General features: G+C 50.8%; 1 protein-coding gene across 3 annotated transcripts in view; it reads left to right on the top strand.

Annotated features, from left to right (window-relative positions):
- The window catches only part of TOP1MT (DNA topoisomerase I mitochondrial), a 45,099-nt gene extending 27,669 nt beyond the window's left edge, over positions 1-17,430 (top strand). For 2 of the 3 annotated variants that reach the window (XM_083144922.1, XM_083144923.1), the window contains 12 exons: positions 409-530; positions 979-1,101; positions 8,321-8,508; positions 11,469-11,613; positions 11,843-11,986; positions 12,327-12,512; positions 12,755-12,823; positions 13,089-13,203; positions 13,542-13,669; positions 14,947-15,041; positions 16,110-16,259; positions 16,640-17,430. In XM_083144922.1, the coding sequence (XP_083001048.1) occupies positions 409-530; positions 979-1,101; positions 8,321-8,508; positions 11,469-11,613; positions 11,843-11,986; positions 12,327-12,512; positions 12,755-12,823; positions 13,089-13,203; positions 13,542-13,669; positions 14,947-15,041; positions 16,110-16,259; positions 16,640-16,742 (1,568 nt within the window). In that variant the 3' untranslated portion in view covers positions 16,743-17,430. The remainder of the gene's footprint in view (positions 1-408; positions 531-978; positions 1,102-8,320; positions 8,509-11,468; positions 11,614-11,842; positions 11,987-12,326; positions 12,513-12,754; positions 12,824-13,088; positions 13,204-13,541; positions 13,670-14,946; positions 15,042-16,109; positions 16,260-16,639) is intronic. The other variant, XR_014444041.1, reaches the window with a different exon arrangement.
- The last annotated feature ends 8,137 nt before the right edge of the window (positions 17,431-25,567 follow it).

The raw sequence follows: 25,567 nt of genomic DNA, 5'->3' as shown, positions 1-25,567 counted from the left end.
CTGGGCTCTGTGCAGGTGACAGGCTGGAAGGAAGGTGAGGGGGACTGCGCTGTGTGCGGGTGACAGGCTGGAAGGAAGGTGAGGGGGACTGCGCTGTGTGCGGGTGACAGGCTGGAAGGAAGGTGAGGGGGACTGGGCTCTGTGCTGGTGACAGGCTGGAAGGAAGGTGAGGGGGACTGACCTATTTTATTCTCCCTCTATGGGGGTCATGGACCCCCACAAGGGAGCAGTCGGGATTCCGACGTTGGAGTAATGACTGTCGGAATCCCTACTGTCGGGGAGCCGTCCGGCACCCGAGGGGACTGAGCTCTGTGCGGGTGTAGAGCTGGAAGGTGGGTGATGGGCTGGAAGCAGGGTGAGGGAACTGTCCTCTCTGTGGGTGACTGAGGGCCTGTGCTTTATGTTTAGGACAACCACTGAAGCTCAGCCTGGCAGCAGAAGAAGTGGCCACTTTCTATGGCAAGATGTTAGATCATGAATACACCAGCAAGGAAGCGTTCCAGAAGAATTTCTTCACAGACTGGAAATCGGTAAGTGCGGAGCCGGTGTGTGTGGTGTATACTGTATATATGTACTCTGGTGTTATCACACAGACAAGATCCTGCATCATTATTCCTAAACCACTCATCTCCCTTGTGTCTATTATATAACGTTACAAATACACCAAGTCCATGAGGTAATATTTTATAAGCGGATATATTTGCTCTAGGGGCTATAATTGGAACGATAGGTGCCCCTTATGAACACGCGCCCTTCAGTAGGGTGTATTTCTGTATAGCACCTTCCTGTCCTGAAGCACGCGCCCTTGTGACTGTCCCTTCCAATGAGTTAATGCCCAATATCCCCAGGAGAGATGTGACCAGCGCCGATACCCTGCGATGTTGGTCAGGTGTTGCAGTCAGCCTGTAATATTACATGTGGTGTAATCTGTGTCATGCACATAGGGCTAATGATCCCACTTCCTGCTGTTCCTTCCAGCAAATGACCAAAGAAGAGAGTAAGACCATAAAGCACCTGTACAAGTGTGACTTCTCCGAGATACACAAGTATTTTTTTGAGAAGAACGAGGCTCGCAAGGCTTTGCCCAAGGAAGAGAAGCAGGTGAGGTGCTCCCGTGTCCAATGTGATTTTGCCTGTAGCAACTTGATGTACCGTGTCTGTAATAGCACAGTGTATGGGAATGCAGTGCATGGGGAACATAACGCCGGCCATCAGCAGTGTCTGTAATAGCACAGTGTATGGGAATGCAGTGCATGGGGAACATAACGCCGGCCATCAGCAGTGTCTGTAATAGCACAGTGTATGGGAATGCAGTGCATGGGGAACATAACGCCGGCCATCAGCAGTGTCTGTAATAGCACAGTGTATGGGAATGCAGTGCATGGGGAACATAACGCCGGCCACCAGCAGTGTCTGTAATAGCACAGTGTATGGGAATGCAGTGCATGGGGAACATAACGCCGGCCATCAGCAGTGTCTGTAATAACACAGTGTATGGGAATGCAGTGCATGAGGAACATAACGCCGGCCATCAGCAGTGTCTGTAATAACACAGTGTATGGGAATGCAGTGCATGGGGAACATAACGCCGGCCATCAGCCTTGTCTGTAATAGCACAGTGTATGGGAATGCAGTGCATGGGGAACATAACGCCGGCCATCAGCAGTGTCTGTAATAGCACAGTGTATGGGAATGCAGTGCATGGGGAACATAACGCCGGCCATCAGCAGTGTCTGTAATAGCACAGTGTATGGGAATGCAGTGCATGGGGAACCTAACGCCGGCCATCAGCAGTGTCTGTAATAGCACAGTGTATGGGAATGCAGTGCATGGGGAACATAACGCCGGCCATCAGCAGTGTCTGTAATAGCACAGTGTATGGGAATGCAGTGCATGGGGAACATAACGCCGGCCATCAGCAGTGTCTGTAATAGCACAGTGTATGGGAATGCAGTGCATGGGGAACATAACGCCGGCCATCAGCAGTGTCTGTAATAACACAGTGTATGGGAATGCAGTGCATGGGGAACATAACGCCGGCCATCAGCAGTGTCTGTAATAGCACAGTGTATGGGAATGCAGTGCATGGGAAACCTAATGCCACCCAGCAGTGTCTGTACAGGGCATATATAGGGGACACATGCTGGTGTTTCTTGTGGGGATATGTAAAAGCAGTGAAAAGACGGAAAAATTAGCCAGTGGAGAAATTGCCCATGGCAACTAATCCGCTTTGAAGCAATATTTATGTGCATTCTAACATTCTAGGTATTAGAGAATTGGTTGCCATGGGCAACTTCACTCTTTCTCCTTCATCCACTAGGTGTCACTGAAGTTACAGGAGAACAGAAGGGCAACTGCAGGGAGCATGGGCACTTTAAATTAAAAGACCGTGTGGCCAGCTCCCTGGCAGTCTTAGATTTCTCTCTTGGGGCAAGGCATTTAAGAAGAAACGTTTTGTTAATAGACCTCCAATCAGCAGGTAAGAGGATGGGACAGGCAGCGTCTGCCACTGCCTGACCCCGCTGTTGGAGCTGCCGGGGGGGGGGGGGGCCCGGTCATGTCTGCGTACGGTTTGTGCCCTGGTCCCCGGCTGCAGAGACTTCAGTCTCTGGAGATGCAACAGACACTGGCACGTGTTTCAATCCTCACCCAGCCATACCGCCACCGGCCGGCCTGGGTAGCTGTGAGTATAGCCTAACACCTCTCCAACTTGCTAGAGAGAGGGTCAGGTTAACAGATTTGCACACTAATCCTGATGCAGATAGCCCTACAGGTCCAAGAGGGCAGTGGAGGCACTCCCGTTTAATGGAGAAGTCTTGTTCGGGCCTGAACTTGATAAATGGATCTCCCAAGCTCCAGGGGAAAAATCATTCTACCCAATTTTCTACCCACGGCAGCTCCTCCTCCTGTCCCTCGTTGGACCTTTCCGGCACCCTTCTTTCAGACACACAGAGGTTCCAGAGGATGTGGAAGAGGTGCTTCCTCTTCCCACCATGAGACTAAAGCCTCCGCCAATCCCTCTGCATGACAGCCTTCTATCCCATCTGGGGGATCCCAGGGTGGGCGCACGTCTACAGGACTTCAAAGATGTGTGGGGGCAGTCTTGCCAAGATACCTGGGTCAAGTATTTGATAGCGGTCGGCTACAAAATCCTTTTTCGGTTACCTCCACCTCACCGGTTCTTCACAAACAGTTTGCCAGTTTCTCCAGAAAAAAGGTAATCTCTTGAAGGCTGCCATGGAGAATCTCAGGAATGCAGGGGTGGTGGTGCCGGTCCCAGGGATTCTACGCAAGTCTTTTCCTAGTGCCAAAGCCGGACAGCTTGGCACATCCCATACTCCAAAGACCTAAACCCTTACCTGAAACTGGTAAAGTTCAAGATGGAATCCCTGCAATCTGTGATTGCCGGTCTGGAACAGAAAGAGTTCATGATGTCCCTTGATATCGGGGACGTTCCCATTTGGACCCCGCATCAAGCATACCTGTGCTTCGGGATCTTCATTGGCAATTCCAGGCATTGTCATTTGGCCTCTCCTCTGCCCGCAGGATCTTCACCAAGGTCATGATGGAGTTGCTACAGACCAAGGGGGTCACGATAATACCTTATCTCTTTTGAAGGCTTCCTCTCAGGAGGTTCTGTTAGACAACTCCCGGCTGACGCATTCCACTCTTACAAAACATGGGTGGATCCTGAACTTCCCAAAATCTCACCTTCAACCCACACAGCGGTTGATGTTCCTGGGGATGATCATAGATACAGTCCAGATGCAAGTGTTTTTGCCGGAAGGCAAAATACACTCCCTTTAGCTTTTAGACAGGTCTGTTCTTCAAACCAAAAGGTTGACGGTGGACCTCTTCTGGGGAAGATGGTGGCCGCATTCGAGGAGGTGCAATATGGTCGCTTCCACTCTCATCCATTTCAACTCTGTCTACTCAGTTAGTGGTCCGGCTCTCATCTGAGCCTTCACCACCGAGTGATTCTTTCTCCTCGGGAACGTCTCTTGCTGTGGTGGCTCAGCTCCTCCATCCTCCCGAGATGGCAAGAGGTTCGGCATTTGGTATTTGACGCTCCTCACCATGGACGCCAGTCTCTGGGGATGGGGAGCTGCCTTGTTAGACCATCAGTTCCAGGCCCTTTGGACACCACAGGAGGCTTCTTCTTTGTCGAATTCTGCTTTGTGTCCAAACACACGATCAAGCCATATCGGCTGCGTTCATACCAGGTATGGAAAATTGGGAGTCCGCTTTCCTAAGCTGGCGAGATGTGCATCCCGGCGAGTGGTGTCTCCATCCTCAGGTTTTCCAGAAACCTGTGCGTCGTTGGGGGTCACCCAAAATAGACCTGATGGTGTCCCGACACAATCACCAGTTGCCCCTTTACTGTGCTTGAACTCACGATCCGGTGGGGGTGGATTCTGACATCACCCTGGCCGTACCAGTTTGTCTACCTCTTTCCACCCTACCCGTTGTTGCCTTGAATCCTGCAACGCATTCGGAGGGAGGAGAACACGGTTCTCCTGGTAGCGTCAGACTGGCCTCGCCGGTCCTGGTACACCTACCGCTCCCTCTTCAGGAAATGTACAGGGTGCATCGCTGCAGGGATGTACAGGGTGATGTACATCTGCCCCTTGAGCTTCCTGCGCTCAGAGAGGACCTTGCTTTGTGTTCTGTCTACAGGGGACATCACTGCAGTGATGTGTACAGGGTTATGTGCGCTAGCTATAGGGGATGTACAGGGGGCATCACTGCAGGGATGTACAGGGTGATGTGCGCTAGCTATAGAGGAAGTACAGGGGGCATCACTGCAGGGATGTACAGGGTGATGTGCGCTAGCTATAGAGGATGTACAGGGTGATGTGTGCTAGCTATAGAGGATGTACTAGGGGCATCACTGCAGGGCTGTACAGGGTGATGTGCGCTAGCTATAGAGGACGTACAGGGGGCCTCACTGCAGGGATGTACAGGGTGATGTGTGCTAGCTATAGAGGATGTACTAGGGGCATCACTGCAGGGATGTACAGGGTGATGTGCGCTAGCTATAGAGGATGTACAGGGGGCATCACTGCAGGGATGTACAGGGTGATGTGCGCTAGCTATAGAGGATGTACAGGGGGCATCACTGCAAGGCTGTACAGGGTGATGTGTGCTAGCTATAGAGGATGTATTAGGAGCATCACTGTAGTGCTGTACCGGGTGATGTGCGCTAGCTATAGAGGATGTACAGGGGGCATCACTGCAGGGCTGTACAGGGTGATGTGCGCTAGCTATAGACGATGTACAGGGGCATCACTGTAGGGCTGTACTGGGTGATGTGCGCTAGCTATAGAGGACGTACAGGGGGCATCACTGCAGGGCTGTATATGGTGATGTGCGCTAGCTATAGAGGATGTACAGGGTGATGTGTGCTAGCTATAGAGGATGTACTAGGGGCATCACTGCAGGGCTGTACAGGGTGATGTGCGCTAGCTATAGAGGACGTACAGGGGGCCTCACTGCAGGGATGTACAGGGTGATGTGTGCTAGCTATAGAGGATGTACAGGGGGCATCACTGCAGGGATGTACAGGGTGATGTGCGCTAGCTATAGAGGATGTACAGGGGGCATCACTGCAGGGATGTACAGGGTGATGTGTGCTAGCTATAGAGGATGTACAGGGGGCATCACTGCAGGGCTGTACAGGGTGATGTGCGCTAGCTATAGAGGACGTACAGGGGGCATCACTCTAGGGATGTACAGGGTGATGTGCGCTAGCTATAGAGGACGTACAGGGGGCATCACTGCAGGGATGTACAGGGTGATGTGCGCTAGCTATAGAGGATGTACAGGGGGCATCACTGCAGGGATGTACAGGGTGATGTGCGCTAGCTATAGAGGATGTACAGGGGGCATCACTGCAGGGATGTACAGGGTGATGTGCGCTAGCTATAGAGGATGTACAGGGGGCATCACTGCAGGGATGTACAGGGTGATGTGCGCTAGCTATAGAGGATGTACAGGGGGCATCACTGCAGGGATGTACAGGGTGATGTGCGCTAGCTATAGAGGATGTACAGGGGGCATCACTGCAGGGATGTACAGGGTGATGTGCGCTAGCTATAGAGGATGTACAGGGGGCATCACTGCAGGGATGTACAGGGTGATGTGCGCTAGCTATAGAGGATGTACAGGGGGCATCACTGCAGGGATGTACTGGGTGATGTGCGCTAGCTATAGAGGATGTACAGGGGGCATCACTGCAGGGCTGTATATGGTGATGTGCGCTAGCTATAGAGGATGTACAGGGGGCATCACTGCAGGGATGTACAGGGTGATGTGCGCTAGCTATAGAGGATGTACAGGGGGGCATCACTGCAGGGCTGTACAGGGTGATGTGCGCTAGCTATAGAGGATGTACAGGGGGGCATCACTGCAGGGCTGTACAGGGTGATGTGCGCTAGCTATGGAGGAGGTACAGGGGGCATTACTGCAGGGCTGTACAGGGTGATGTGCGCTAGCTATAGAGGATGTACAGGGGGCATCACTGCAGGGCTGTACAGGGTGATGTGCGCTAGCTATAGACGATGTACAGGGGCATCACTGTAGGGCTGTACTGGGTGATGTGCGCTAGCTATAGAGGACGTACAGGGGGCATCACTGCAGGGCTGTATATGGTGATGTGCGCTAGCTATAGAGGAAGTACAGGGGGCATCACTGCAGGGCTGTACAGGGTGATGTGCGCTAGCTATAGAGGATGTACAGGGGGCATCACTGCAGGGCTGTACAGGGTGATGTGTGCTAGCTATAGAGGATGTACAGGGGGCATCACTGCAGGGCTGTACAGGGTGATGTGCGCTAGCTATAGGGGATGTACCGGGGGCATCACTGCAGGGCTGTATATGGTGATGTGCGCTAGCTATAGAGGATGTACAGGGGGCATCACTGCAGGGCTGTACAGGGTGATGTGTGCTAGCTATAGAGGATGTACAGGGGCATCACTGCAGGGCTGTACAGGGAGATGTGTGCTAGCTATAGAGGACGTATTAGGAGCATCACTGTAGGGCTGTACCGGGTGATGTGCGCTAGCTATAGAGGATGTACAGGGGCATCACTGTAGGGCTGTACTGGGTGATGTGCGCTAGCTATAGAGGATGTACTAGGGGCATCACTGCAGGGCTGTACAGGGTGATGTGCGCTAGCTATAGACGATGTACAGGGGCATCACTGTAGGGCTGTACTGGGTGATGTGCGCTAGCTATAGAGGACGTACAGGGGGCATCACTGCAGGGCTGTATATGGTGATGTGCGCTAGCTATAGAGGAAGTACAGGGGGGCATCACTGCAGGGCTGTACAGGGTGATGTGCGCTAGCTATAGAGGATGTACAGGGGACATCACAGCAGGGATGTACAGGGTGATGTGTGCTAGCTATAGAGGATGTACAGGGGGCATCACTGCAGGAATGTACAGGGTGATGTGTGCTAGCTATAGAGGATGTACAGGGGGCATCACTGCAGGGCTGTACAGGGTGATGTGCGCTAGCTATAGATGTACAGGGGGCATCACTGTAGGGCTGTACTGGGTGATGTGCGCTAGCTATAGAGGACGTACAGGGGGCATCACTGCAGGGCTGTACAGGGTGATGTGCGCTCAGGGTGATGTGCGCTAGCTATAGAGGATGTACAGGGGGCATCACTGCAGGGCTGTATATGGTGATGTGTGCTAGCTATAGAGGATGTACTAGGTGCATCACTGCAGGGATGTACAGGGTGATGTGCGCTCGCTATAAAGGATGTACAGGGGGCATCACTGCAGGGCTGTACAGGGTGATGTGTGCTAGCTATAGAGGATGTACTAGGGGCATCACTGCAGGGATGTACAGGGTGATGTGCGCTAGCTATAGAGGATGTACAGGGGGCATCACTGCAGGGATGTAAATGGTAATATGGCTACCGAGGGCGTACAGCGGGCATCACTGCAGGGATGTACAGGGTGATGTGCGCTAGCTATAGAGGATGTACTAGGGGCATCACTGCAGGGATGTACAGGGTGATGTGTGCTAGCTATAGAGGATGTACTAGGGGCATCACTGCAGGGCTGTACAGGATGATGTGCGCTAGCTATAGAGGACGTACAGGGGGCATCACTGCAGGGATGTAAATAGTAATATGGCTACCGAGGGCGTACAGCGGGCATCACTGCAGTGATGTACAGGGTAATATGCGCTAGCTACCGAGGGCATCACTGCATGGCTAGGCTACATGACACTTGGCATGTATTACCGGATCTTTCTCTGCGGTGGATTATCAGCAGTAGCCGTCATGTGTTCTGTTATATCTGTGTAGAAACTGAAGGAAGAGGCAAGTAAGATTCAGGAGGAGTATGGTTACTGCATGCTGGACGGCCATCGGGAAAAGATCGGAAACTTTAAGACTGAGCCGCCAGGCCTCTTCCGGGGGCGCGGTGATCACCCAAAGATGGGCATGCTGAAAATGAGGATTGAGCCGGAGGACGTGATCATTAACTGCAGTCAGTGAGTGTTCTATGATCAAAATTTAAAGGGTGAATGGGGTTCCTACAGCGCAAGCCGCTGAAATGTATGGTGAAAGAGGCCAAGAGGGAAACACCACCCCTCTGGTAGTGAAGATAAAGACAAATAGGGAGGCCCTTCACCAATCATATAGCGCTAAAGTGAAAATTACTTTCCTGATAGTATTTCTACGTTTTCAGGTCTTGTTCTTTTAATGATATCTGTAACAAGGAAACACAAACACCTTCCCCCTTGTGTAATACTGTTATATCATAGGGATGTGTTGCTCAAGCCTCTAGGACTGTAGCAATATACAGATTTTAAATAAGCACATATGTTTTTCCGGGGGAACCCCCCTTTCTGGGTACTCACACAGGTTCTGTGAGTGCAAGCGTGTCTCAAGATCTTTTCCACTTTCCACGCAGAGTATGGGACAATACAGATTTCCACTCTGATAGAATTAAAAGTGATCCTTTATTACAATATGTTAAATGTGCAGTTATATAGTACAATATCTGTACTCATCTGTTAGGTTCAGGAAGTCCAACAGTCAAGGTGTATGATCAGCTAAAAAACGGGGCCCCGTTTTCAGCATTACTGCAGTCTTCCTTCCTTCCCACCAGATAAGGTCCAAGAAATTGCTGTGGGTTGAGTCTGAATTATACATAGAAATTAATTCTACAAACTGGAACGTAATGATGTAATTAGGAGGGCTATTTAAACCCCACTAGTAGCTGGGTTGGAGTCACCTTGAAAAAGATCACGATACGATCGAAACGCGTTGGTGGACTCAACCCACAGCAATTTCTTGGACCTTATCTGGTGGGAAGGAAGGAAGACCGCAGTAACGCTGAAAACGGGGCCCCGTTTTTTAGCTGATCATACACCTTGACTGTTGGACTTCCTGAACCTAACAGATGAGTACAGATATTGCACTATATAACTGCACATTTTTTAACATATTGTAATAAAGCAGGGTTGGCCAACCCGCGGCTCGCGAGCCGCATGCGGCTCTCCTCCCATTGATCGGCGGCTCCGGCGCACACAGTACCGCGGGGACACATAAGCAGTGACCCGGCGCATATATCGGCAGTCGCAAGGACCATGGAGGCCCTGGCGACCGCACTTGGAAGCAGGCTACTTGCCGGCGTACGTGGTATATGGTGCGCGCGCCGCGCAGAGAGAAACAGTAGAGACAATCTTCTCCAGCCCACCACCAGCGCTGTGGCGTCACAGCATCGCGCTATGGCGCAGGGGACGCACTGATCGTGATCACGTCCATAGAGCACTTGGGCAACTGATGTCTATAATGTGGGTGGAAGTGCGGTCGGTAAGGTGCTGCTGTGCTCGAGGGAGTTATGAGGACGCCAGCTGTGACCGCCAGGTAAACTGCTTGTGTGGCATTGGCTGGCTGGGTTTTTCATGCTGCGGCCTCCAGCAGTGTGGGTAGATGAGCAATACATAGCAACATGTTTTATAGACATTATTGGGTCCATATGCTCACATCCATGTGCCCTTCTTCACTTTCTGCCCTCATCCGTTCAGCAATGTACACCTACTTGATCAACTAATACGCCCTGTACCATTCATGACCAAATGCCCCATGCCCTGCCTAACCAACTACTTCTAACGTCTTTGTGCAGTTGGTTGACCAAGTGCCCCATGCATGTACACCTATGCCATGTCTAATGGCTTCCATATGTGTGCCCTGCCTGACTAGTTGTCCCCATACAGTATGTACCCCTCCCTTATCAACTGTCACAATGTATGTACCCCTGTGCCCTGCCTGACCGTCTGCTCCCACCTATGCCTTGCCTGACCGTCTGCTCCCACCTATGCCTTGCCTGACCGTCTGCTTCCACCTGTGCCTTGCCTGACCCACTGCTCCCACCTGTGCCTTGCCTGACCCACTGCTCCCACCTGTGCCTTGCCTGACCCACTGCTCCCACCTGTGCCTTGCCTGACCCACAAGGTCATTCTACAAACGTCATTCCAAAGGTGTGAAAACATAAATGAGATATGGCCTTGTGCCAGCTAGGCCAAAACCCATTTAAAAATTGGGCATAGCCTTTTGGGATCTAGGCCATTTTTCATGGTGTCGGCTCTTTGTCTTACCAGAACATACTGTACTTTTTGGCTCTCTGCCTCTGATTGGTTGGCCACCCCTGTAATAAAGGATCACTTTTAATTCTATCAGAGTGGAAATCTGTATTGTCCCATACTCTGCGTGGAAAGTGGAAAAGATCTTGAGACACGCTTGCACTCACAGAACCTGTGTGAGTACCCAGAAAGGGGGGTTCCCCCGGAAAAACATATTTGCTTATTTAAAATCTGTATATTGCTACAGTCCTAGAGGCCTGAGCAACACATCCCTGTGATATAACAGTATTACACGAGGGGGAAGGTGTTTGTTTCCTTGTTACAGATATCATTAAAAGAACAAGACCTGAAAACTTAAAAATACTATCAGGAAAGTAATTTTCACTTTAGCGCTATATGATTGGTGAAGGGCCTCCCTATTTGTCTTTAGTGTTCTATGATCACCTCTCACCCAGTCCCTAATGTTCTAGACCAGCCTTATTGGGGGGGGGGGGATTAATCGTGACTTGGAGAGAGATAAAATGCAGCCGTTGCCCAAAGCAACCAATCTTCCTGTAATCATTTCAAAGTCTGCTAGACCTTAAGTTTACAGTTGCCCTAGCATAGGCCTGGCCAGCCTATGGCTCTTCAGATATTATAAAACTACACATCCCAGCATGCTTTGCCACAGTTCTACTATTCCATACTAGCAAAGCTGTGACAGGGCATGCTGGGACTTGTAGTTTCTCAGCTGGAGAGCGACAGGTTCGCCAGGCCTGCCCTATCTTCTCAAACTCTGCTGCATCTCAATGCCTTCCTATTTGTACTGGATGGTGTTTGCAACCTCATCAACTATGAATAACCCATAACACCTACTACACCAGAGACTCCAAGGTTCCGGAGCCCCCTGCTGGCCGCAAGTGGAAGGAAGTGCGATGTGACAACACAGTCACCTGGCTGGCTTCCTGGACAGAAAATATCCAGAGCTCAATCAAGTACATTATGCTGAACCCAAGTTCTAAACTGAAGGTGAGGAACTTGCTGTATTTCTGGTATTGGGGGTGTTGTAGTAGTTTGCGCAGTTCGTTTCCAGTGCTGCCGTTTTGTTACTAGAACCATATACATTATATAAGCATGAATTTAATAATATTATTCTACAGTAGTGTCCGATGTTGGTTATATGTATGTGACGATCATCGGTGACTTTGGTAAGATGTCCTGTTGAGTGCAGCACATGTTTATCTTGTCTGCTGTCTAGGGGGAGAAGGACTGGCAGAAGTATGAGACAGCGAGGCGGCTGAAGGGTGTGGTAGATCAGATCCGGACTCAATATCGAATAGATTGGAAATCCCGAGAAATGAAGAAGAGACAAAGAGCCGTGGCACTTTACTTCATCGATAAGGTATAGAGCAGCTGCGTCTTACATAAAGATCTCTTTCCAGTAGCCAGAGGTGAATGTGACAAACCATGTTTGAGAACCAATGTTCTAGTGCAGTGGTTCCCAACCCTGGTCTTCAAGTACCCTCATCAGTGCATGTTTTCCAGATCCCCACACAGAATCACATGTGAAATAATTATCTACCTGTGGATTTTTTTTAAAGTCTAAATAACGAGTGCACCTGCAGGGTGACCTGGAAAACGTGAAGTGTTGGGGGGGGTCAAGAGTACCAAGGTTGGGAGCCATTGTTCTAGAGCGTTAAATGACCCATTTATATAGCATTGCTGTTGCTTCCTCCTGACAGTTGGCGTTGCGAGCGGGCAATGAGAAGGAGGAGGGTGAGACCGCGGACACGGTGGGCTGCTGTTCTCTCCGAGTGGAACACATTAAGCTGTTTTCGGAACTGGATGGGCAGAAGTACGTGGTGGAGTTTGATTTCCTGGGAAAAGACTCAATCAGATATTACAACAAACTCCCTGTGGAGAAGGAGGTAATAATGATGGGTACTTGATGATGGGGGCATGTATTGTGCTTGTGCTGTGCAGGGGCACCTTATCTCTTCCTGAGTCTAGTGGGCTTGTGCCCCTAGGTGTGTTCTGCATATATGTAACCCATCCTGTATTGTATCCCTGTAGGTGATATTACTGTACTTACAGCTGTTGTCTTTATGTCCAGGAGAGGCTCATTGTAACGTCTGTGACTGATGCCAGGTAATTCCTATTATTGTTTCAGGTGTTCAAGAACCTGAAGCTGTTTATGGAAAATAAAGATCCAGAGGATGATCTGTTTGACAGGCTGAGTGTGAGTACATACAGATATAGCTGGAGGGGGACATTACCTGGGGTCTGCTGTATCCAGTGTCTCCGTTCCTCTGCGACCTTTGTGTGAAACATAGGATGTGAGAGTCAAGGGGACGTCTATAAGGGTAGAGGTGGGTGTGGCCTGGTCGCAGGTAAGGGTGGGTGTGGCCCGATCGCTGTTAAGGGTAGGTGTGGCCTGATGGTTGTGGGCCTCAGGTAAACAGCAGGATTATCAGACAACTGATGAAGCTTCTTCTCTCATTCAGACCACTATTCTCAACAAGCACCTCCAGGACCTAATGGACGGGCTGTCTGCCAAGGTGTTCCGAACATACAATGCCTCCATTACCCTGCAACTGCAGCTGAAGGAGCTGACCAATGGTGAGTGTGTTCACATTGTTCTAGATCCAGGAATGGTCTATTGCCTTCCCCTTGGCTTTTCTGGAATCCTCTGCAGCATTCTATCAATGATCCCCGATACCTGGGCATTACGGCATGCATTCGCTAGAGGGTGATCAGTCGTTGTTCCAAGGTGAATGTGTCGGGGGCCTTGGTGTATTTTTGATCCCTACACACCAGCCATAGTAACGTCGGTTGACCATATGACGACTATTTCGAGAACTGGCTGTATGCGACTGGTCCCAGTCACGCTTGTTCCATATTTAAGTAACACCGTGACATGCATCTAAAACCACGGTACTGTCCCCATTTTCACACAGAGGACGATAACGTGGCAGCAAAAATTCTGTCTTACAACCGTGCAAACCGAGCTGTTGCACTTCTTTGTAACCACCAGAGGGCGCCTCCAAAGACCTTTGAAAAGTCCATGCAGAATCTACAGGCAAAGGTGAGGTCAGCGTTAGGCGTTTTCTGTTATTGGATGTTGTCATTTTGTTCAGTACTTTCTATCACAAATAGTTTCAAATTGTGTGCCCCTAATGTATGCTTCACTGAGTGCCTAGGGCAGGCATTCCCAACCACGGTCCTCAAGGCACACCAACAGTGCAGGTTTTAGTGATATCCATGCTTCAGCACAGATGGTTTAAGAATCCCTCAGATACTAATTAAGTCACCTGTGCTCAAGCCTGGATATCTACAAAACCTGCACTGTTGGTGTGCCTTGAGGACTGTGGTTGGGAATGCCTGGCCTAGGGGAAGAGAGCACACTGTGCCAGTACAGATGTGTCCACATACATCTAGCTGCTTTGCCCGTTAAACAGCCCTTCTAGTTGCCCCATGTATTGGCGTGACTCGTAGCGCTGAGCATCTTTCCACCCAACATCTTTCAGCTATAGTGCTCCTTATTCACAAAGGAATGCTAAACAGTACAACAGCGTAGCAGTCGCACACAGAATATAGGCGTGTCACATTTTAATCGGCAGAAGCTGCTTGTGGTTCCACTTCTTTTGCAAATAATACTCTTTCAAAGAAAAAGTTACACGCCGATGTGCTCAGTGCTACCGACTCACATGGAGCTCAGATGTTGTGTAACGTGATTTGTAGCGCACGGAGGATATATGTACGTGGACACACCTGTACTGTGTGGGGGGGGGGTCCCATTTCCTGAGCGCACAGACTGGTACATGTGCTTCCGCTGTGAGCTGCTTGTCCTGTACCTATACCTGGTACATGTGGTGTATAGAGCCCCTGGTACCTGTCACTCCATGCTGATTGGCTGGTGACCCTGTTACCTGGGCACATGGACTGGCAGATTTGCCCCTGGTAGGAGCTGCTAATCGTGTATCTGTATCTGGTACACTGTGTGTGTGTGTGTGTGTGTGTGTGTAATATATATATATATATATATATCTATCGATCCATCTCTCCTCTGTTACCTTGGTACTTGGATGGTAACCTGTTTGTGTGCCTCCTGCTGATCGGATGCCTGTGCCGGGGTACATACTGTATATTTACAACCTGTTACCTGGGGACACGGGTGGGTACCTGTGCCTCCTGCTGATCGGGTGCCGGGTACATACTGTATATTTACAACCTGGTACCTGTGCCTCCTGCTGATCTGGTGCCTGTGCCGGGTACATACTGTATATTTACAACCTGTTATCTGGGCACACAGGTGGGTACCTGTGCCTCCTGCTGATCTGGTACCTGTGATTTGTTCTGTAGATTGATGCGAAGGAAGAGCAAGTGAAGGAAGCCAAGAAGGAGCTGAAGAAAGCAAAAGCCGATCACAAAGCAAAGGGCATTGACCGGACTAGGAAGTAGGGATTTGTGTTATGTCTGCAATGTTCCTCTATGTACTGAGCGGTTTGTGCATCCCGGCTGCGGTAATGATTGTACTACCGATAGTGGAGACAGGTGACACTGCAATCCTGTATTGCAGTGTAGCAGCCCCTGTAACTACAGGAGTGTATGTCTCTAACAGGTCATATCTAGAATATGCCGTGACATTCGATGTATCAGCAGAACACAGGTGAACTATACAGGGTACAGAGGCGGATCCTGTATTTAGTAGAGGCAATGAAAGGGGTACATTCCAAGCAGGTTACTGTAAAAAGGGGGGATGTGGGGGGGGTATTCAATAACAAATTATATACGAGATAAAGGTTTTACTAATAAGCTTACTTATGAATGAGTTGTATAGTGGAGAGGACAGTGACCCCTGCTGGCTACAGTGTGTATAGTCATAAGCCGTCTGAACCCAGCGCTCCCAGGCAGGGCTATAGTCCGCCATATTGTTTAGTGCTAAAGCCCCCCAGACATGGTCAGATCTCGGCCTATGTGGTTCCATCTGACCCGCGCTTCATCTGCTTTCAAAGGCTGATTTGATCCATTGTCAGAATGATTTGGGAGATTGTCATGTGATCTAGTGCGTGTACTGTACATGCTCTGGGTATGTTCTGAGACGTCACATTGAGCTCAGTGTGCCGGCTCACGTGTCTGGGCATTGTGATAGTGACAGATGTGTCCTTCTACACTCTTGCACCTCCCACCCACCCTACTGTAGTCTGTGTGCATATGCAGGTAACCTGCTATGTAGGGGGGCCAATTCCGGGCTTTTTTGTTTCCAATCCTGCTACTGTATGTCCAGATTGGTAAACTCCGGATCCCCTGGTTTGGCCTTCAGACACCCCGCCACGCTTTACTACACAACAAAGCACAGATCTAGAAGTTAGTTTACCTGCTATCTCGAGGACTAGATTCCATGCAGCTTCATTACCCCGTCAGCCTGCCGGGTCTCTGGGATATCATTGTCTTACCTGTGTTTGGGATACGGGGCCCTTAAATGGTTCCTGTCCAGCGGCTGAGCCAAGTCTTTGTGTGTACAGAGAGCTGGAGAAGAAGAAGAAGCAATGCGAGAGGCTGGAGGAACAGCTCATGAAGCTGAAGCTACAAGCCACTGACAAAGAGGAGAACAAGCAGATCGCTCTGGGCACGTCCAAACTGAATTACCTGGACCCCAGGATCACCGTGGCCTGGTAAATACATCACGTTACTGTCCTCCTTCCTGTGCCCATAACACCACCAGACTTTAGGATCCCTTTCAGTAATATCCTGATTAATGATGTCTGTGTTCACTCTTCTGTTTATTGATGTTTTGCTGAAATGTGTCATTTACAACTCCGTAGTTTTGTACTGAATTTACATTTCTTTCAGGGAGAATGAAGGAAGTTGGAGATTTGGGGTATTTAGAGCTGTTTAGATCATATGATAGAGAATTGAGGTTCTTGGTGATTAAATCCAAAATGTCCAGGACATTTATAGGAGAGTGCAGCTGTTTCCCCTGCCCACACATGTCTGTGTACCCGGGGAAACATGGCGTCTCACTGTTCACCACCAGTCTATCACTGTGTTACAGGTGTAAGAAGTACGGCGTGCCGATTGAGAAGATTTACAACAAGACTCAGCGAGAGAAGTTCGCCTGGGCTATTGATATGACTAATGAGGACTTTGAATTCTAAACATGTTTGCGCTAAAAATAAGAGGACCTCGGTCTGAGATGATAGATGTCTTCCACAAACCTTGTTCCCCAAGGTCCAGAAATGGGTCCAAGCACATGAAGTCTACACCCAGGAATGTCTTCCAGTTATCGGGTTAGATCCTGCGTCTGCAGGGTGGTTGCATTGCTGTTGGGTAATGTTGATCACATAATCCGAGGAGATTGCTCAGTGCCGGGAAGTGCATGATCTGCGATAACCCTCACATCAGTCGGATGTGCAATGCAGAGAGCGTCCGCGCAGACTGATTTCTGTTTATACATAAAGATGTGCGACACGGGTGTTGGGCCACAAGGCGTTGTGACACGGGTGTTGGGTCACAAGGTGGTGTGACACTGGTGTTGGGCCACGAGGTGGTGTGACACAGATGTTAGGCCACGAGGTCATGCGACACGGGTTTTAGGCCACAAGGCGGTGTGACACGGGTGTTGGGTCACAAGGAGGTGGATGATTTTCTTTCAGAAGTAATGACGATTGTACCTGTGAGAAAACAGATATGTTCCGGCGACTTTATAATGGTTTATGGGGAGCTTAAAGAGTTTTTGTGGTTCCTTTTTGGACTGTCTCGTCGTAATGGTGACACCTGCACTTTATTTTGTTTATTTTTCTGAATCCGGAATCTAAATTGAAATAAAACCTATTTATTTGTGTATTCTCCCTTGTGATATCTTGAATCATTTTCTTGTATTCTCAGATTCTCGCCGTGACCTGATGACACTGCTGCAAGCCCCTAGTTTACAGTCTACACATTTTTCTTGCATCATTGGAACCAAATGTAAAACCACTACTCGCACTAATTCTCTATTACCTGGAAGTATCCACCATTCACGTATATGTGGGGCAGAGCCGCACAGATCCCTGTAGTCTTTCTTAGGTTATATTATGGTTTTTGCAGCATTTGGGTCAACATTCTGTAGTTATTATAGAGACAGGGGCAGGTGTGACCTGTGCATCCACCCTACCAGACTCACAAGGGAATGTCACACTACTGACAAAGGACCCTGCTCGGGAAATCCTCAGACTCTAGATCAAAGGTGGCCAAACCTGTCCTCAAGATCTATAAACAGTTCATGTTTGCCAGGCCACCTGTGGATCTATAATAGGAATAAATGCAGCATATTTGATAATGTGACAGTTAGTAATGACTACAGCTGTGCACCAGATGGTGATCTAGGAAATGTGAAAGTTAGTAATGACTGCACCTGTGCACCATCTAGGTGGTCTGGGAAATGTGATAGTAATGACTGCACCTGTACACCAGCTAGGTGGACTGGGAGATGTGACAGTTAGTAATGACTACAGCTGTGCACCAGCTAGGTGGTCTGGGAAATGTGATAGTTAGTAATGACTGCACCTGTGCACCAGCTAGGTGGACTGGGAAATGTGACAGTTAGTAATGACTGCACCTGTAGACCAGCTAGGTGGACTGGTAGATGTGACAGTTAGCAATGACTACAGCTGTGCACCAGCTAGGTGATCTGGGAAATGTGACAGTTAGTAATGACTACAGCTGTGCACCAGCTAGGTGATCTGGGAAATGTGACAGTTAGTAATGACTACAGCTGTGCACCAGCTAGGTGATCTGGGAAATGTGACAGTTAGTAATGACTGCACCTGTAATTTCGAAAATGTGGACCGTTGGTAGATCTCGAGGACCGGTTTGGCCACCCCTGCTCTAGATGTTATTTTGAACCATATTGCTCATTTACCCTCTTTCTGAGTGATATCATTTAAAACCGGTTAATGTGTATGCTATATGTCATTACGGTTCCGCACTCCCACAGATTGTTAATGAGGGCTGCAGCTTGGGCCCCCGCTTCTCCTCCATCGCTCCCTCCTGTCTGCATCGTCCTGTCTGCATCGTCCATGAACTTGCCGATGCTTGCCATGCGTCAGGTCCCCTCTGCTGCCAATATCACCAGGTATACGCTGTCAGTACATTGAATGGGGGAGGGGCAGACAGGAGAGCACAGAATGGGGAGAAGTGTGCATAAACAGAAGGTTAGGATGGGACTCAGCTGGGTGGGATCTGGAGAGTCTGTGTAACGTCATGGTGAGTGATGGGAGCGGTGCTTTCATTTACCTCTATTGTGCTTATTCCTGATAACGTTGTATTTCTGGTGTCAGCGGACCCCCTTGTACTGTACACTTAATAAGTTGTGTATTATGTGTATGCAGCTAGAGAGAGTGTCCCTCCCTGAGCCATGTTATATGTGTAATACCCTTATATTCTGCAAGTACATTTCCAGAGTAGGTAAACACACAAGAACACTGACACAATTGGTACAGAATTCTTTATTAAGGTAACGGTTCTGTGTTGGCCGCCTCCAGTGATGATGATGAAGGGGTGGTGATGGCCTCTGTGGTGACAGTGGGGTCTTTAATCTTCATCGTAGCTTTGGCGGACATTAAAGGCACAACTGGCATTACACCGTCCTTTACACTTTTTCTAAGCTGGGTGCCATCAGTTGGTCACTGCGCCACATCCCAAATATGCAGATGGCCGTTGTTATCCTGCAGGGCTGAGAGGTCTCTGAATCTTCTACAGACTGATCTCATGGCCCCTTTGTTGGTTGTTCTGGGGGTGTTGGCAGCCTCTACAGAACTGTGATGTGCTGGTGGCCTCCCCTGTGCTCTGGGTATTGGCAGCTTCTACAGAACTGTGATGTGCTGGTGGCCTCCCCTGTGCTCTGAGTGTTGGCAGCCTCTACAGAACTGTGATGTGCTGGTGGCCTCCCCTGTGCTCTGGGTGTTGGCAGCCTCTACAGAACTGTGATGTGCTGGTGGCCTCCCCTGTGCTCTGGGTGTTGGCAGCCTCTACAGAACTGTGATGTGCTGGTGGCCTCCCCTGTGCTCTGGGTGTTGGCAGCCTCTACAGAACTGTGATGTGCTGGTGGCCTCCCCTGTGCTCTGGGTATTGGCAGCTTCTACAGAACTGTGATGTGCTGGTGGCCTCCCCTGTGCTCTGAGTGTTGGCAGCCTCTACAGAACTGTGATGTGCTGGTGGCCTCCCCTGTGCTCTGGGTGTTGGCAGCCTCTACAGAACTGTGATGTGCTGGTGGCCTCCCCTGTGCTCTGGGTGTTGGCAGCCTCTACAGAACTGTGATGTGCTGGTGGCCTCCCCTGTGCTCTGGGTGTTGGCAGCCTCTACAGAACTGTGATGTGCTGGTGGCCTCCCCTGTGCTCTGGGTATTGGCAGCTTCTACAGAACTGTGATGTGCTGGTGGCCTCCCCTGTGCTCTGAGTGTTGGCAGCCTCTACAGAACTGTGATGTGCTGGTGGCCTCCCCTGTGCTCTGGGTGTTGGCAGCCTCTACAGAACTGTGATGTGCTGGTGGCCTCCCCTGTGCTCTGAGTGTTGGCAGCCTCTACAGAACTGTGATGTGCTGGTGGCCTCCCCTGTGCTCTGGGTGTTGGCAGCCTCTACAGAACTGTGATGTGCTGGTGGCCTCCCCTGTGCTCTGGGTGTTGGTGACCTCACACGTTCTAGACACGATGGGGGTGCTGGTGCCTTCCCCAATGCTGGTCATATTGGGCACGCTGGAGCGCTCTGTGATAACAGTAATGGAATCAATGGTCTTTTTTACTGCATCTCTGATTTGAGCCCCGATGATTTCAAACACTGGCATTTGCTGTGGGTGCCGTCTCTGTGCGATGGGGTAGTATGTAGCCTCCCAGTTGGCTGTTGCTGCAGTCTCACAGGTGCCAGATGTAACTGAGGCACTTGCTGCTTGTCATCTGCTTGTCGTGTCTTCAGCACTGGTATCCGGGATGGAGATTATACAGGATGCCAGATAATGGTTGTGGTGCTGGCAGCCTCCCTATTCTTGTGGCACTGATCTTATTCGTGGCTTCATCTTCAGTATCCTGGAATTGGCCATATCAGATGGCCCTGGGGCAGCGGCACCCTCTACAATGTTATATTGGCGCTGACCACCTCGTGTGTGTGTGTGTGTGTGTGTGTGTGTGTGTGTGTGTGTGTGTGTGTGTGTGTACTGAGACCATTCAAATAAAAGATGTATCAATCAGTGACACAGCAATAAAGAATACAACAGGTCAAACATTCACTGATACATTAACAATAGTAACGTGTGAGTGAGAATTTCTACTGCGTACCTAGGACATAAAGGGGGCACCTACGGCAGCATTCTCCTACCCCCATCTCTGTGCAGAGAATGCCACTAGTGTCTTCTGCACGTTATCGCTCCGGTGCAGGGAACTGCCGTGCTGTACTGACAAGCGGGCATCTGGATATACCGTTTCCCTGCTGGACCACCAGGGATAGGTGCGACCGGTGCGCAGTGTCAGTAGCGGGGCTAGCGGTTTGGGTTGCTGTCCGTGTGTGCCACTCCTCCAAATCAGGTCAGGTCCCACCAGTTTCGTTCATACCCGCTTTAGAGCTCAGTTTAAGCTGAATGCCCTTATTGCTCTGTATGGTATGTGCACTGTGCGTATACTGTGGTTGTGTCATTCTACCTTTTGTACAGTACTGCTGTGTTTTAGTTGCACTGTGCTTGCTGAGCGACTAAGCAGCTAGTGTCTTATTAGTCGCTAGTGCGATGCAATCCCTTATTCACCTGCACTGAACCATTTGGCGCTAGATCCTGCATAATGTCCTCCAGAAGGAGACAGGGGCTCCAGTGCTACTGTCATGTACAGCCTGTGCTGCTAGTGTGTCCCCTCAGGATCAGGTGTGGGATGGCTTGTGTGTAAGCTGTTCCAGAGCTCACAAGCAGCCCTCAACCTCATCTCAGGAGCCAGCATGGGCAGTGTCTCTGACACAGGTGATGGCGCAGCTGGTAGATAAATTATCCTCTGCACCGTTTGTGCCCAAGTTGGATTTGGCTCCCCTTTGCTGGAACCATAGGTGAGCTCCTTGTCTGCCTCTGTTCAGAGCTTACAACACACCCTGCCTGGGTAAGACTGTGAAAAGGGGACTGCACAGAGGTGGTTCTACATCCCAGTCACTCTGCACCTCGGATTCCTGGTATTGGTCTGACTTGGAGGAAACTGGCTCTGTCTCATCTATCTAGAGCCGTTCTATGCCGGAAGTATTCATATGGGATGTTGCTAAGTCCAACCAATCAGATACTATCTATTATCTTCTAGAAGGTGTTAAATAAATAAGTAGATTCTGATTGGTTGGCCATAGCAACATCCCATGTGAAGTTACATAGTAATTAAGATGGGAAAAGACGTTAGTCCATCGAGTCCAACCTATCTGACTTGTAACTACTGACTGGAGCAAGTCATATCTATAGGATTCCCTTAGTGGCCAAATATGTATCCAGTTTTGATGTAAATCCATTAACAGTAGTTGCTGTAACCACCCCACCGGCAATGAGTTCCAGATGTTACTGCTCTAATGGTGAAGAATACTCTTCTTAATTCAGTACAGAATTTCTTTCCTCAAGCCTCAGTACATGCCGCGTGTCCTAAGTATAGGCCTGTTAGTGACCAATCATGTCCCAGTTCCATATGATTCCCAATCCTGTATATGAACATATTAATCATATCACCTCTCAGCCTCCGTTTCTCCACGTTGCATCAGAATCTCCTCGTGTGACCAGCAATCCACTGGAAGCTACACGCGCTGCCCTCAGACATCGGCGTCCATCTGCCCCGCACTGACACGGGTGTAGGAAGCAGTGGCATTAGTCCTACAGGCGTTAGCGGGAACCTCGGAGACAGTACACAGCCAGCGGCTAGACACAGAGGGGCCCAATTCCTGACTGCACACTGCTCCTCCACTACCAGAGACAGCACACAGCCAGACACAGAGGGACCCGATGCCTGACCGCACACTACTCCACTACCGGAGACAGTACACAGCCAGTGGCCAGACACAGAGGGACCTGATTCCTGATCGCACACTACTCCTCTGCTACCGGGGACAGTACACAGCCAGCGCCCAGACAGAGGGGCCCGATTCCTGACCGCACACTACTCTGCTACCGGATACAGTACACAGCCAGCGGCCAGACACAGAGGGCCCCGATTCCTGACCGCACACTACTCCTCCGCTACCGGAGACAGTACACAGCCAGACACAGAGGGACCCGATGCCTGACCGCACACTACTCCACTACCGGAGACAGTACACAGCCAGCGGCCAGACACAGAGGGACCTGATTCCTGATCGCACACTACTCCTCTGCTACCGGGGACAGTACACAGCCAGCACCCAGACAGAGGGGCCCGATTCCTGACCGCACACTACTCCGCTACCGGATACAGTACACAGCCAGCGGCCAGACACAGAGGGCCCCGATTCCTGACCGCACACTACTCCTCCGCTACCGGAGACAGTACACAGCCAGACACAGAGGGACCCGATGCCTGACCGCACACTACTCCACTACCGGAGACAGTACACAGCCAGCGGCCAGACACAGAGGGACCTGATTCCTGATCGCACACTACTCCTCTGCTACCGGGGACAGTACACAGCCAGCACCCAGACAGAGGGGCCCGATTCCTGACCGCACACTACTCCGCTACCGGATACAGTACACAGCCAGCGGCCAGACACAGAGGGCCCCGATTCCTGACCGCACACTACTCCTCCGCTACCGGAGACAGTACACAGCCAGCGGCCAGACACAGAGGGGCCCGATTCCTGACCGCACACTACTCCTCCGCTACCGGAGACAGGACACAGCCAGCGGCCAGACACAGAGGGACCTGATTCCTGACCGCACACTACTCCACTACCGGAGACAGTACACAGCCAGCAGCCAGACACAGAGGGACCCGATTACTGACCACACACTACTCCTCTGCTACCGAAGACAGTACACAGCCAGCGGCCAGACACAGAGGGGCTCAATTCCTGACCGCACACTACTCCTCCGCTACTGGAGACAGTACACAGCCAGCGGCCAGACACAGAGGGGCTCAATTCCTGACCGCACACTACTCCTCCGCTACCGGAGACAGTACACAGCCAGCGGCCAGACACAGAGGGACCTGATTCCTGACCGCACACTACTCCACTACCGGAGACAGTACACAGCCAGCGGCCAGACACAGAGGGGCCTGATTCCTGACCGCACACTACTCCGCTACCGGAGACAGTACACAGCCAGCGGCCAGACACAGAGGGCCCCGATTCCTGACCGCACACTACTCCTCTGCTTCCGGAGACAGTACACAGCCAGCGGCCAGACACAGAGGGACCCGATTCCTGACCGCACACTACTCCTCCGCTACTGGAGACAGTACACGGCCAGACACAGATGGACCCAATTCCTGACCACACACTACTCCTCCGCTACCAGAGACAGTACACAGCCAGCGGCCAGACACAGAGGGACCCGATTCCTGACCGCACACTACTCCTCCGCTACCAGAGACTGTACACAGCCAGCAGCCAGACACAGAGGGACCCGATTCCTGACTGCACACTACTCCTCCGCTACCAGAGATAGTATACAGCCAGTGGCCAGACACAGAGGGACCCGATTCCTGACCGCACACTACTCCTCCGCTACCGGAGACAGGACACAGCCAGCGGCCAGACACAGAGGGACCTGATTCCTGACCGCACACTACTCCTCTGCTACCGGAGACAGCACACAGCCAGCGGCCAGACACAGAGGGACCCGATTCCTGACCACACACTACTCCGCCTCTACCAGAGACAGTACACAGCTAGCGGCCAGACACAGAGGGGCCCGATTCCTGACCGCACACTACACCTCCACTACCGGAGACAGTACACAGCCAGCGGCCAGACACAGAGGGACCTGATTCCTGACCGCACACTACTCCGCCTCTACCAGAGACAGTACACAGCTAGCGGCCAGACACAGAGGGGCCCGATTCCTGACCGCACACTACACCTCCACTACCGGAGACAGCACACAGCCAGCGGCCAGACACAGAGGGACCCGATTCCTGACCGCACACTACTCCTCCACTACCGGAGACAGTACACAGCCAGCAGCCAGACACAGAGGGACCCGATTCCTGACTGCACACTACTCCACCGCTACCGGAGACAGTACACAACCAGCAGCTAGACACAGAGGGAACCCGATTCCTGACCGCACACTACTCCTCCGCTACCGGAGATAGCACACAGCCAGCGGCCAGACACAGAGGGGCCCGATTCCTGACCGCACACTACTCCTCCGCTACCGGAGATAGCACACAGCCAGCGGCCAGACACAGAGGGGCCCGATTCCTGACCGCACACTACTCCTCCACTACCGGAGACAGTACACAGCCAGCGGCCAGACACAGAGGGGTCTGATTCCTGGCGGCAGGAAGCGGTTTCTCTGCCCGTCTCCACTTCACGGAGTCGGGCGGGGATCAGGGGAGCTGTGGAGGGCTCCGACAGAACGAGGTGCATCTGTATGGAGCAAGATCTACAAAGTATCCTTTCAGACCTGGCTTGCTTGGGCGAATGATGGTGTGACTTAAACATCTGTGAGCTACATGCAAAAGCAGCCGGTATTTACCCTGCACGGAATCATTATTAATGTATTTTCTCCCTTTGCATAACAACAGGGTGTGTTCCAGGCACAATATGATTGGCTGTACTGAATCAGACCAATATGCTTTAACTATTAATTATTAGAGGTGTAACTAGATATTCGTAGGCTCCATACCAAAAGTTGGTGGTAAATGTGTGTAAAAGATTAAACAGTAAAGATTGGCCCCCTTCAGCTCTGGACCCCGTAGCAGCTGCACCCCTTGCACCTATGGTAGTTACGCCCTTGATAAACATCAGTCCTGCACAGCTCTATAGCACTCTGTTATTACATGGTTTGTATTCTGTGACAC

Source organism: Crinia signifera, chromosome 5 (assembly GCF_055691185.1).
Source record: "Crinia signifera chromosome 5, ASM5569118v1, whole genome shotgun sequence".
In the NCBI taxonomy this organism is placed as follows: Eukaryota; Metazoa; Chordata; class Amphibia; order Anura; family Myobatrachidae; genus Crinia; species Crinia signifera.
The sequence above is the reverse complement of the archived record's forward strand: the minus strand, read 5'-3'. Positions and strand labels throughout refer to the sequence as shown.